Source organism: Benincasa hispida, chromosome 8 (assembly GCF_009727055.1).
Source record: "Benincasa hispida cultivar B227 chromosome 8, ASM972705v1, whole genome shotgun sequence".
In the NCBI taxonomy this organism is placed as follows: domain Eukaryota; kingdom Viridiplantae; phylum Streptophyta; class Magnoliopsida; order Cucurbitales; family Cucurbitaceae; genus Benincasa; species Benincasa hispida.
This window is the reverse complement of record NC_052356.1, coordinates 47969526-47983301: the sequence shown is the minus strand read 5'-3', so window position 1 is coordinate 47983301 and position 13776 is coordinate 47969526. Positions and strand designations below refer to the sequence as shown.

At 35.2% G+C, this 13776-nt stretch overlaps 2 protein-coding genes across 4 annotated transcripts; both read right to left on the bottom strand.

The window, feature by feature from the left end:
• Window positions 1-1476: 1476 nt before the first annotated feature.
• LOC120083438 (uncharacterized protein slr0889-like) lies at window positions 1477-9015 on the bottom strand. Of its 3 annotated transcripts, XM_039039199.1 has the most exons (12): window positions 8390-9007; window positions 8184-8312; window positions 7752-7946; window positions 7009-7056; window positions 6801-6929; window positions 5345-5469; window positions 4220-4330; window positions 3609-3717; window positions 3241-3359; window positions 2706-2859; window positions 2049-2193; window positions 1477-1907 (listed from the first exon to the last, which is right to left on the bottom strand). In XM_039039199.1, the coding sequence occupies exons 1-12, from the start codon at window positions 8504-8506 to the stop codon at window positions 1843-1845; spliced, it is 1446 nt and encodes a 481-aa protein (XP_038895127.1). In that variant the 5' UTR covers window positions 8507-9007; the 3' UTR covers window positions 1477-1842. The 3 variants fall into 3 exon arrangements, 1 of the variants encoding a protein (XP_038895127.1); XR_005483421.1 differs by lacking the exon at window positions 1477-1907 and having other exon boundaries at window positions 2060-2193; window positions 2626-2859; window positions 8390-9013; XR_005483422.1 differs by lacking the exons at window positions 1477-1907; window positions 2049-2193 and adding an exon at window positions 2977-3118 and having other exon boundaries at window positions 2718-2859; window positions 8390-9015.
• An 882-nt stretch (window positions 9016-9897) lies between these two features.
• Window positions 9898-13434, bottom strand: LOC120082456 (26S proteasome non-ATPase regulatory subunit 6 homolog). The gene is made up of 8 exons (XM_039037635.1): window positions 13179-13434; window positions 12951-13065; window positions 11415-11505; window positions 11189-11334; window positions 10869-11088; window positions 10654-10762; window positions 10395-10563; window positions 9898-10290 (listed from the first exon to the last, which is right to left on the bottom strand). The coding sequence occupies exons 1-8, from the start codon at window positions 13312-13314 to the stop codon at window positions 10116-10118; spliced, it is 1161 nt and encodes a 386-aa protein (XP_038893563.1). The 5' UTR covers window positions 13315-13434; the 3' UTR covers window positions 9898-10115.
• Between the last annotated feature and the right edge of the window lie 342 nt (window positions 13435-13776).

Here is a 13776-nt window from a genome sequence, read left to right as displayed (position 1 = left end):
TACTCAGTCATGCGACTTAGAGATGGGATGCATGTAGCAACCCATCAAGAGGTGTGCATTGTGCGAGTATAGTGAGTTAATCCCCTTCGCTTGGTGTGAGGCTGTTGCAATGCTTGTCTATAAGCTGATTAGCTGCAATCAACTGTCCGAGAAGGTAAGTAGTGGAACACACTAAAGCAAAGTAAGCATTGTTCCTAGAGATAGGAACGATCTTATATTCGACACAACCATGCAGTATAGAGATATAAGTATGCGGCTGTCACCGAGAGGTGTGCGATACTTTAGTGTGGTGAGTTGGGATTACTCGAGCAACCAAATATAATGAAGTAACCTTATTATGCGTTAGCAGTTGCTGCATCTCTACCAATTCTTATAGTTAAACTTCCATTGCTCAATCTGTTTAGTTAGAAGTAGGAGTAGCGCATAATCCATTAACTTCTGTCTTTTTACTTTTATTCATCTTCTCAAACACATTGCTTCACAAACATTATTGAGTTACAAGTCTCTGTGTTCGACCTCGGATCATCCCGAGAAACTTGCGTTCTCGTTATACTTGGCGAGAAAGCAAGAAAACTTGTGATAGGAACGCAAGGTCATTGCATACGAGCTTAACGCATATTTCATATTTTCTAGTCCAACACATGACCGTCGACACATGGAGATTAACGCATAACATAAGACGCATATTTTTCTTCTCTCCTTTTTCCAACGCATTACCGATCAATCACTTAACAAAAATCACCTATCAACTATCAACCAAACACCATCATTTTAAAGAAAAGTGATCTTGACAAAAGAAAAGGTGATTTTGACCATCTCAAAGTCACTCCCAAACATGGTTAAAAATCTTTCTTGGCCTGTATTTGATTTTGTAATGATTTAATTTGTGTATCTATTTTATTTTATTTTGTCAATTTCGTCTTTGAGAAGTATGTAAAATTCAATCATTGTACTTTTCAATTTAGAACAAGTAAAAAATAGGGTTAAATTCTAATAAATTTCTTACATAGGTAATATGCTCACAACCTACCAAGATTAAAGTTTTACCTAATAAAATTTGACAGAAAAAAAATCTCAATAAAGGTTAAATTGTTACAAATTTAAAGGTATAATAACTCCATTGTTACAAACTAAGTTTCATAGGCTAATAAAAGTTGAGAAGCCAAAAGTATTTTTTTTAACCATTTTCAAACTTCTCATTTTGGTGCAAATTCTCATGACTATTACCTGTTTCCCAATGCCAAACAAAATATTCATTTTGTTGACGTGCTAATATTAGTATTATAATATTAATGTATTGCCTTTTATTATTTTTTACCTTCTACTTTGGTTACTCTTATACACTTTTATATATATATATATAGATCTCTACATATCTCTATATCGAATGGAATAGAATTACTCTCAAATTTAAGAATCTTACTCGTTTGGGAAAACTTTGTTTTTAATGGAAAACACATTGAACAACCTGCCATGGACACTAAATTGAGAGCAATAACAAACACAATTGAACTGCAACTTGAAGTAATCAGACATTGAGTTTGTGTGAGGAACTTCAGATGAAAAATGGTGAATCTGTGTACCTCTCAATTTCAAAAACATGAAAATCAAGCCATTCTTCTACTCAACTCTCAAGAAGGCAAAGGTAGAAAATATCAAAAAAGGCTGCGGCACCTTGAAAAGCCTATCATGGAGGAGCTTGTGGTGGTTAAAGAATGACGACGATGAGGATGAATTTGAATATTTATTTCTGTCAACGAATGAAAAACTGTAAATGCGTCTGTCACCAATTAGATGCATCCACATCGATTTGTATCCATCACTTATCTTGTCACGAACGAATCAGCTTGATCTTGAAATCAATCTCTTTAAGAATCCACGTTTGCGGGTTGTATTGATTTTCCTACCTGAAAGAGATCAGAAAGGGGACGGAAAAAATGGCGCAAATGAATATAGACATAATGACGTGAAGTTCCTTCAACAAATCCTACCAGAAAACAAACAGATGAATCACTTTTGTTTTAGAATAAAGAGTTCAAAAGGATTACCTTCTAGCCTACCAGAAAGCAACAAAGCTTCTTCTGCAATGGGTCGCCATTGTTCGGAGCACGAGTAATTGATCCCAAGACCAACACTTAATCCTCTTAGGATTTGGATTGTCCGGAGTATGGAAAAGAGTTCTTCTGGGAACGACTACAGCAGCAAAACAGAAAAAGAAAAACACTGTTTCTTTAGTTACTGATAAAAATGCATATGCCTATACAGAGGAGCACAATAAATTAGGGGTGCACATCCATCACTGTCAATTTTGGAAAAAAACCGAATTGCATACTCCTTTGTGTGGCAGCTGACCAACCGGCAGTCGGTTCAGTCAGTTGGTTTTGTCGGGTTTTCTCTCTTTCTCTCTTTATAGAGTAAGAATTTGGAGAAACTCTGAAAGAGATGTAGGCTGGGCTAGGGAAAGTGGGTTGTGCTGGGGTTTATTTTATTTTAACCAATGATAATAAATAATAAAACTTTAAAAAATTAATAAAAATATTATATAATTATATACATAGGTCAGTTTATTTAAATTTCTTTGGACTGACTGACCGATTTCTTTTTTAAATAAATAAACCGACCGACCTCAATTTGGTCGGCTTCGGTTGACCAAAAACCCAGTGTATTGGTGATCACCCCTACTGTCAATTTGCAAAGCCGAATACCTTAACACCAACTTTCTTTATTGAAGAGTCCTCTGCGAAAGGTTGCATCAACACCTTTCCCGGGGGTAACCTTGTATCAAACATCACCTGTGCCAACTTAAATAGTTCTTCTTGTGCATTTTCACAATTGCTTACTGTATCTATTCCAAGCTCCCTGAAGAACCATCAAAGAAAAATAGAATTAGTATGACGATGATCCATTGCTTAGACTTAGAAGGGGAAAATTTCCATAAATTCTTCAGTATCAAAATGGAAACAAAATTTTGTGTACCCTTCTTCAAGTAACCTCTTCTTGTTCAGTAGTCCACAAGAAATTCTCTCATCTTTCTTGGAAAAAATTAGTTAGTTCATTAGTCCTTTCAAGACTACTTCATTAAACCTCCTAGTTTTTAACCATGAAATCTTTAGCAACACTGAAAATGCAACATTAATTCTTAGAGCCAACTCTGGTAAGAAGCTTCCTTTCAAAGAAAATTTACTTCCTTTCCCAAAAATACAAGGTATACAGGCCAGCCAGACTATTATTTATTATTACCTGAAGGTTTCAGCTATTCCTGTGGTGTCGCCATCTGCAATATCAAGAACAAGTTTAGCATAACCAAGCCTCAACTTGTCAGGAAGATCCTTCACTTGCCCGTAATCAAGCAATGCTACCTGATAAAATGGAATAACAAACTGGTTTCAGCTCGATTCATGATCTAAACAGGGAAATTGGAAGTCAAGACGTTAAACTAGCCAGTTTTAAAGTCACCCAAGTATCAACTACTGAAATCCTCATCATCTTCCGCATACTACATTTTCAAGAGTCTGAGAAAGATGACTCGTGACAGCATGACAGGCCACAAAAATGAAAAGTTACTATGAGTTTAGAACTTCTATAGAAAATTCCAGTAGCTGACTTGCCTCGGAGCCTTTACAGATCAATATATTTCCTGGATGAGGATCTGCATGAAAGAAACCACTCTTCAGAATCATTTGCCCATATGCCAGTGTCAAACTACTAAGAATTTTCCTGCAATATTAAAATTTTCCTCGAAGGGTATAAGTACTTCTCATGAGAGAGAGAAAATATACTACTGGATAACTGTAGTGTGTCCCTCAAATAAGGGATTGTAATAAGAAAATTGAAGTAAATAGTGAGCCAATCACGATCAAACAATTATGTAAACCTGGAAAAATCAATGAGATACACCTTCCAAAAGGTATTGGAAGAAAATATGGAAAGTAAAAATTTGAACCCATGGAGAAGAGCAAGTTTCTTAAGGCCATGAGACAGAAAAAAGTGAAGTTGTCTCAAATACTAATGTGGGATATAAGTCGATGGTTTTTCAATTTTCAAAAGTAGATTTCTAATTCATACAATTGTTCTCGTTTTGCACTTCAGTCCCCAAATTAGGCAAAAACTGCAAGGGAAACAGTCAACCACATAGAAACTTCGCAGACAAGACACAACAGCCATGTCAATAAAGAAAAATCAATTAACATAAAGAGAAGTTCTCAGTATAAATGCTTACTGCTTTGCTGCTAAAGCAATCCTGCCACTAGCATCTATGCCTCTCTTTGCTATTTCATCACCAAGATTGATGATTGGAATTCCATCAATATATTCCATCACCAACATCCTCCTAGGCAAACAAAAGATATTCGATTACTAAAATCTCCATAAAGAGAAGAACAAACATATCTCACAGAGGTTCACCTAAGCTAATTCAGACAGGAGAAGAATTAAGAAGAAAGTATGTTGTGCTAGTTCGCTTCATTGGCAAAGAAGCTCGATGTCATGCTATGTGACAGTTGGAATATTCCTATTGATTGGATAGCATCATTTCATCAGCAACAAGATTTAAGTGGTTTCAGTCCCAGCATATATAAAACCAACTACAGTGCCCCGTAGTTCTAATTTCAATGCTCCACAAATTCCTCCAATTCTAAGATGAATTTGTTAATATATTTTATTGGAAAAAATCAATTACTACCTAGCAAGATGAAACTTTTGAAGACAATCTGTTGTCAGGATTGGAACCAATCAAAAGCAACTGAAGTCCTCAAATAAAAAAATTAAATAATAATAATGCTTATTTATTTATTTAAAATAAATAAATTAAATTAAATTAAATTTATATATATATAAATAAATCGACAGAAAAAGTGATGGTCTATGGCTACTGACCATATTTATGATAGGCCCTGGATTGCAAAGGTTAAATGCAAGTGTGTAATGGGTAGGGGGGCCAATATGATTTGTTAGTTAGAGTCGATCGCAGTGTGATAGGAGTTATGGGGCAGTGTTGTTTGTTGAGAGGTACTATTTTGCTTATTGCTTTCTAGACATTCTCTGCTCTGAGAATTATGGAGAGGTGTGGAGCTCTCAAATTTCCTGTGTTGCTATGGTTCATAAATAAAATCATGGCTTAGTCCAAACAATTTATTTAATGATTTTTTAAAAAGAAAAAATCAATACCAAATGAAGATAACTAACTATATAGCTTTTAGATAAAAATTAAAAATAATCACATTGGTATTAAGTTAAGTCGAGAGTTTAATTTATTTATGTACACCTCAAAAAAAAAATTATGTAAGTCCCATCAAATTATTTATTAGTCACATCAAGTTCTAACATAGTCATTAGTTTCATGTACCTGGTAACAATATTCTTCATCACTCGTGGCACCAATACCGGACTCTTTTTGTTGTTGGTATATAGAAAATGTCGGATCCTTTCAATAGCACTGGCCTCCCTCTCAAAGTCAAATTCATAACCAATCTTGAAAAGTTTAAAAGGAAGAGATTCCAAGATAAGAATCCATCATCGTGAGAAAGAGGACATGCAAAAGTTTGATATTATGAAATGAAGCAATCAAGAGCCTGAAACAATATCATCAATGAAATGTTTCTTATCCCAAAAGAGAGAGAGAGAGAGAGAGAGCCTGAAGAAACAAATAAAAATTTCAAGAATGAAAAATCCAAGATAGAGCTGCAGCTCTCACCTCACCCTGAAATTTTTAGTCAAATGTAATACATAACAGATCTCCACACATCATTTTTGGTTATATTGGGTGCCTCTTAATGAGGATGGAAGAGGACAAAAGCAAATCATCAATCCCTCACATGTTTAGGTGAATGAAGAAAACATGTGAGTGTGCTTTCTTTTCCCTTCCAAAAATCATTCTACTTTATTTATTTGTCTGTTAGATAAGAAACTGGAAGAAGTATTCACACAAAAGAACAACCTAAGAGATGTGGTATAGGGAACCTTCACGCAGAAAGCTACCAATGAAGCCTTCCAATTGATAATAATCATGATAGCAAAAAATTACAAATGTTGTGTGATTTGAGCATTACCAAGAAGTAGTATACTACACTTAGACTAAAAGAATCAAAAGAATAGAGCCTATCTTAAAAAATCCTAACATTTCTCTCTCTTCAAAAGTTCCACAAAAGGGCCCATGTAGCACAACTCCATAATATCCTTCCTTTTCCTTTATACACAGCGGGTTGATATAAAAATCACTCTACAATCTTCTCTATAATCCAAGGAGGGGTCTTTTTTTAGTACAATAGGGTAGGAGGATTCGAACCACAGATCACTTAGTCGCTAACGTATTTGTATGTCAGTTAAGTTATACTCACTTAGGCAACTATGGTGGGTTGATTCAGTGGTCAACAAGAGCAACATAACCAAATAACTTATAGATCGTGAATTTTACGGTCGATGGTGAGTTGAGAGTCTAAGATACTAAATATGCTATGAATTTTCTGACTCAATGTAAAGCAATCATACTTAAAAAGAGAAATAGCCTAAAGGCATCGTAAGATCAAATTGAAATATTCCATGATTGGTTGTGACAAGCAAGGTATATGATTTGCAATAAAGTTGAAAAAGCACTGTTAGAATCTAACATCAAAAGGAAAAGGGAAAAAACAAGTAGCAAAAGGAATAGCACCAATATAACTCCATTGGTGGGCTACGCCTCTCCTTTTTGAAAATTTCATATATTGATGAAATCTGTTTCTCAATTTTTTTTTAAAAGAGAGGGAGAAAGAAGAAGAAAAACATCATTTTCTGTAATCTCAATCAAAGAAGGATGATTGCACCTGTTTCTCTATTTCCTTAGTTACAGAATATAGATCGAATTTGATATCTGTCTTTTGCATGTATAAGGCAAAGGCTTGCAAATTACGAATATCTGTCATCATTAGATCCTCGGTTCCCGGATGTTGCACCTACCACAGATGAATTAGGCTTGAGTGAGATTAAGAGACTATAAATAGTGAGGATATGATGGGGCTTAACTTTCCTTACCTTGACCACAACATCATTCCTGTCACCCTTTAACCTAGCTCTGTGAACCTAAATTGAGCACAAGAGATACGTCAGGGATATACTTCACAATTTTTTTAGAAACACCAAATACACACTGTCAAATAATACTCTCAAGTACATGGAAGCTATTCCTAAAAGGGAATAAATAGTTAAGAAGAGATGATTATAAGCAAAGAAACACAGCAGTCAAAGCCATGTTTTGAAATGACAATGAATGCATGTCAGACAAACCAACCTACATATAATTTTTTTTTATGATTATTGTTTTGGATGTCAAAGTATTTCCATTTCTTCCTAGGAGTCAATGTGATTGGGAAATACAAAGTAATCCAGCAGTTGATACGCACAAATTTTCTCCAACAAGTAACAAACCCAACTGCCAATGACTACCTCATGTTTCATGAATTCAAGTTGTTAACACGACAATTTTTCTCACGGAGGGAGATAGGGCTAAGTAGAGCAAAGAGGATTTTCTATGAAATGGAAAATTAACACTACTAGCCTCACACAAGGTGAGTGAATAGGTGAAAGTGTAATAATGAGCAAAGACTATTTCTCTTTCTGGTAAATATGTGTATTGAACTCATAATTCAGTAGAAATCTTGAATGTAAACTAGGTATTGTAAGTAAATTACTCCGAGTTGTCTAATCATTTAATAATCAGAGTCATCCTTTGATAAATAATCACTATGAGTCAGACTCAATAGACTTTGAAGAGATACCTGAGCAATCGAAGCCGAACCAAGAGGGTCAGGATCAAATGTTTCAAAGACATCACCAAGACTTCTTTGCAGTTCTTTCTCCACAACATGTTGAACAACATCAAAAGGTGTTGCTGGCGCTTGATCACACAGCGTAACAAGCCTCTTCACCCATGCAGCAGGGGCCAAATCCGGCTTCCCAATAACTTGAGCAACCTCATTCATAAAATCCAGCTTCAAGTAAGTCGATTATTCTAAAACTAAAACCGTGATTCAAAAAGAAAAAATAGCAACAAAATTGAACAACAAAATGAAAGTAACAAATCAATTGAAGTGCTTCACTTTCTCATTCGATGGAATTACAGTAGAGAATAATCTATCCTACAGAAATGATAAAGAAACCACCCATTTCAGGAAAAGGGGAGAGAAATAAAGTGTCTGTAAACAGAATACCTTAAGGAAGAAACCACCCATTTCGGAGCACATAGCATATATCTTCTCAGCTGCGTGTTCATGCTGACTCTCCCACATTGCCTCCTGTTTCTGCACATCCTTCTCAAATTTCACCCGTAGCTGAAGCACCTACAATACCCACAAAGCAAATTGAACCCCCAACAATCTAAATCCCACGCACTAACACTACGAGCATAAAGACAGACCTTGTAACCAGTGTAGATATCTGCAACACGAACCCAGAATTGAAAAGAACGTTCCCAAGGTCTGAATTGAGCGGAGAGCTTCTCTTGAACATCTCTAAAATCAAAACGAGGGAACATGGTGGATTTCTAGCTCCTATCTGGAAATGGGTTCTGTCAGTTCAATGCTTAGAGAGCCTTTGATGATACTCAGCGTCAGGCGTGGCCATGAACGACTGCTTGGAAGGAAACAAAAGAGTGCCCTGTTCAAAAGCCAAGTGGGTCGATGGCCCATTAAAGGGATAGTATGTATAAAACCTTTAGAAATTGTGGCTGAGAAACCGTGGCAAATCCTAGCACATGCATAGGGTTTCTTCAGTTAGGATTTTGGAGTTTCCATTTAAAGAAAAATTCCCAATTTGTGACCTGGAGTATGAACAAACAAAACCCAATCCTCTTGTCACTTCAGCTTTTACCTGACGTAGTTTCTTAACCAGCTGCTGAACTTCTCCTTCCCTGTCTTCTACTGTTTTAGAATTAACGCCGAACAACAAATCCTCTATGTGATTATGGATTTCCTTGAGGTTCTCTTCAATGTGCCTCTAAAAACTAAAATGGGATTCGCTTACAGTAGCTAAACTTTTGTTCCCCATGCTAAAATGCCTAGCTATTGGTCTCCTAGACGTGAAGGTGTATCTATTTAAAGTTAAAACTTCAAGCTAACAGTGGTAAACTATTCTGAACTTTCATAATTTTTCAAAAAAAAATAAAAATAAAAATAAAAATAAATAAATAAATAATCTGAACTTTCATAATATCAACCATTTGTAGCTATTCTATTTAAAATAAGTTCAAATCACCAAAATAAATTTAATTTTAAAAAATTACTTCAAAATTGTTGTAGCAATTCAAACTATTTGTTAATAAATCTACTCAAAATCACATAAAAATGGTTCTCCTCCAAAACCCCTATCAAAGTAGCATTTCTATTTGACTTAGACATTCTGTCAAATTCATACATTACAAAATTCTCGTGGAAGGTCTCCGTTAATTTACTTTTCTTTTAATTTATACAATTTACAAAGTTTAAAAATATAAATTGATATTTGTCTCAAACTATTTATCATGATTCAACTATTCAAAGTTTGACCAATTCACCATTTAAGTTCAATAAATATCCAAAGTACATTTTATATTTCAAAGCACCTTATAGTTTGATGCAAGCAAAGATAATAATCAAGGGGCCAATGATTCATGCAGTTAAACTTAAATTGCCAGTAGATTACTAAAGTGAACTAGACTTAACGAAAATGGGAATTACCATAGTTTTACTCAAGATTAGAAATTCAATCCCCCGTTCCATAATTATTGCAGTAAGACCCCATGCCATAATTATTGTAGTAAGATAAATAAAATTCACCGGTGGGTTTATTACTCCACGCAGTACTCAGAAGTCACTACAAACGGAAAGATAAAAACAAACATGCACCTGGAAGAAGAAAAAGAGCCATGAAAGGAGTAGGTATCGAGCATTCAAAGAACAAGGTACTTGGTTAATAAAACAAAATCAAGTAATATTGATAACAGTTAGGCACGAGTTGTCAATATGTTTAAAACAAAATTACAACGCCATTTTCACGAAGTTCTAATGCTCAAATTTCATCCGTGCAATGTCGCTTTTTGGCTCGAGTGTTGTATTGTGATGAAACCTGCATTAACCAAACATATTTCAAATAAACTAAGAGCCTAGTTACAGATCAATTACACGAGACAACTTCTGGATACGGTTAAGCAAGAAGTCTCCTTGCTTGATGGTAGCTTGGTACAGAGCATTCTTTGAATCAGGGCGATTAGTTTCAAGAACACCGGCTACTTTATCAATCTTGCAATGAAGTTTTCCCGCAGCAATGAAACGAGATAATTCCCTGACACCAGAAATGCAAATTTATTAGAGGGAACACGATTCTTTAGACATCATGCAGATAACAAAAGCTTCTAATTCAGATAAAAAAAATGCATGACCACTTACAGATCAATAAATTCCACAGATACTCCAAATGCCTTTGCCATAGCTTCGATAGTAACACTCTTATAGGACTCCAAAAACTGGGAATAAACAACAGTTCTAACCTCTCTCATGTAATATCTGAAATGCGGATGCAAGTAACGGTCTAATTTTATTTGCTCTGTCAGACCAGCTGCAGTCGTGCACGTAAAGGAGATAAATGAGTACGAAACAAGTAGACCGTCAATCATAATTTTAAATATGGAAGAACATTTCCACTTACCAAAGGCTGAGAAAAATGATTTATATTGACAGTCATACAAAGAGTTCAAAAAGTCAGAAAGATATGGGACTTTTCCAATCACCGTCAATATTTCAGGAGCATCAACTACCTACAGGAAATCAATTAAAATTGATAAGGCAATTGCAAAACATGCCAATTATCCACGTTACAAAAAGAAAAAGTCAAACAAGCTGAATGAAAATCCGTGGATGTACCTTTTGCTTTAGAGACACTCTGTCCAATGATATAATGCTTGTGAGAACAGTATAAAATATGAATGTATCATAAGGAAAAAGTTCATAGGTGGTGAAAGTTGAGATGGAATCCAAAAACAAGTTGGCTGCTTTCTTAAAGTTCCGAGTGGACATGCAGTACAAGCCTTCATACACCTTCAGACGATTCTTTCTTTCCCAATCACCACCTTCTTCGAACAAGCTGGTGCAGAGAGAAAGTAATCACAAACAAGAACATGCATATACTTATTTTTTAAAAATAAGATACCACATGTGATAATTAAATTCATATTTTGGCATACTTTTTCGCTTTGTCAATACTTTTGGAGATCAGATCAAAATCCATATAGAAAAATCCAAGCTGTAATGTATGGAAAACCAAATCCATCTTTAATCCAACTGCAACTGTTTTGCTCTCAGTTACCTTGAGTTGCTCCAGTGCTTTGTCCTGAGTTCAAAATGTAGAAAGTTATGTGGAAGTCATAGGGCAGTCCTATAAGAACTGAAGAGAAAATTTGAATAACCAACCTTATCACCAATACGAATGTAAAAAAGTGATTTGGCCAAATGAGCTTCTCGAACTTCACTTTCACCCAAGTTTTCTTCAGCATCAGCAATCCTAAGTAAAAGAAAATAAAAGAATGGCTAAATCTATAAGCATTACTGTTAATAAAATAAAATAAAATAAATGAAGATTAATCATAATAACACTCAGCAACTAAAAGGTACATACACTTGAATTTGGCTGGCATGTCCGTGTCTAACAAATGTCGGACTCTCCAAAATTACGACGCTTGTTGGACACGTGTCAAATAATAGTTGTACAAATTTTGGAAGATATTTACATTGGGACTTTTCTTGAATGAAAACTATTGCTTTTATTTTAACAAATTAATTTTTTAATTAAAATTATTTTAAAAAAAAAAAAAAACCCTAAAATAAAGATTAGTTTTAAGATTTACTGCTATGGAACAGGGGCAAAAATAGAATGAGTCCCAAATTATATGGACTAATACGGTATTTTAACCTTTAATAGAGGCATTCTTGTCATGTTCATGTCCAAAATTTTCAATCATGTCACCATGTTAATGTCGTGTCATATCCACATCTGTATTTGTGTTTCTTAGCTTAGCGTTACAGCTATAAAAGTACTGGCCATTCATTATCTACTAAAAACTGAGATCAACCATGAAAAGCTTCCTTTATTAATTTATTCATCGAGGGGAAGGAATACTGAGATTGAAGTTGTGCTTAAGTTCATTGGACTATATTTCTCCTTACTTGATACTTCCAACATGGGTATGGTAGTTTAGTTTCTAAGAAATAATGGTTGTAAATAAAAGATGAGGAGAGAAAGAGTGTTTCAAATTGAGCCTGGTTTCAAGGGAGACTTCTAGGTTCCTCAAATTACCTAGAACACTATTTTCATACTTGCACGGTTGGCTATTTGATATATTTTAGTGAACTAGAAATATAGCTCCCATCAGTACGCATCCAAGAGGCACTTTGCATACTGTACGACAGGGGAATGCACATACCCAAATGCCCAACTCATCGCATTCAACTACTATAAGGCAAAAGAGATACCAAAGAAGGTCACCATACAAAATCAAAATATTCACTGCAGTATAACCTTCCAAGTTCCACCAATTAGTAATTTGGCAATGTAAGGTCACAAAATGGTAGAATGAGATCCAAAGGCAAAGTAGAAGTATCCCATACAAAATCAAAATATTCACCGCAGTATAACTTTCCAAGTTCCATCAATTAGTAATTTGGCAATGTAAGGTCACAAAATGGTAGAATGAGATCCAAAGGAAAAGTAGAACTACCCCTCTAGTATAAGAAATATACACCTCCATGGGAATTAACTGAAGTTTAAAGCCTATGTGTTGAAATGAATTGAACAACAGCTCCGCCATTAAAATGACTGAGTGGGTGCGAAACTGTTAGTCGATTCACAATTCGACATAACTCGAAGAACTTCAGCTGTACTCTCCTAGATAATCCCCATACTAAGAAACACTCGAAAAAAAACAGATCCAAAAGAATATAGAAACTCACTTCTCATCTAGCTTCTTCAACTCCTCCTCATTCTTCGCACGCATCGAGTCCAACACGCTCCGATCCAAATCCAACAGCGAATTGCCGGTTAGGGTTTCGTATAACGGAGCCATATCTACGCAATACAAATTACAAAGAAGATAATTAAAAAAACCCATTTCAGGAGACCGAAATCACAATGCTAAGTCGATGAAATTCGTTAAGAATATGAAACAATGAGCGAATTACCATCTGCTTTAACGGAGGCCAATACTTCCTCTGTGAGACGGACCTTCTCGATATCTTGAACATCGGGATGAGTTAGAAGGAAAAGCTTGTGAGCAAGAACGAGATGAGGCTGCTGAGTTCCCTCTTGGCCTTCCATGGCGGCTGAGAAATGAGACGACTCGCTGAGTAAGGAATTTGAGCTTCGTTTCTACGATGCCTTTCTTGCGGGAGGAGGCACCAAGGTAGCAGTGAAACCAATTGTGAGGGAACTGGACTGCTTTATTTTATGGGGTTTTTTGTTTTTTTTTAATGAATGACCAAATGAAAAATAGATATCTTTCTAAAATGGAATGAAAAGTGTTCTGCTTATATCGCATCACGTGAATTTATCCATTTGACCTTAAAAACCATTCGTGTGCTATAATTCATAAGTTTTCTTGATATTTGATACTCGATCCTCAATACTCAATACTCTACACTCTATGCTCTATGTTATATACTAGCTACATCCTATTTGATCCTTGATCCTTAATATTCGATATTCGATGCTTTACGCTTTATGTTATATATTAGCTACATGCTACTCGATCCTCAATTTTCGATACTCTACGCTCTATGT

Bases quoted from the DNA above. Each gene is read 5' to 3' on its own strand.
- LOC120083438 (XM_039039199.1), bottom strand. From the start codon at position 8,506: ATGTTCCCTCGTTTTGATTTTAGAGATGTTCAAGAGAAGCTCTCCGCT. The intron at 5,470-6,800 runs GTGCAATCATCC...AAACTTTTCAAG, and splicing joins CTAAGGAAATAGAGAAACAG to ATTGGTTATGAATTTGACTT. The intron at 3,718-4,219 runs GTAAGCATTTAT...TTAATATTGCAG, and splicing joins ATTGCTTTAGCAGCAAAGCA to GAAAATTCTTAGTAGTTTGA.
- LOC120082456 (XM_039037635.1), bottom strand. From the start codon at position 13,314: ATGGAAGGCCAAGAGGGAACTCAGCAGCCTCATCTCGTTCTTGCTCAC. The intron at 10,763-10,868 runs GTACATCCACGG...GATTTCCTGTAG, and splicing joins GAGTGTCTCTAAAGCAAAAG to GTAGTTGATGCTCCTGAAAT. The intron at 10,291-10,394 runs GTAAGTGGTCAT...TTCTGGTGTCAG, and splicing joins TCTGTGGAATTTATTGATCT to GGAATTATCTCGTTTCATTG.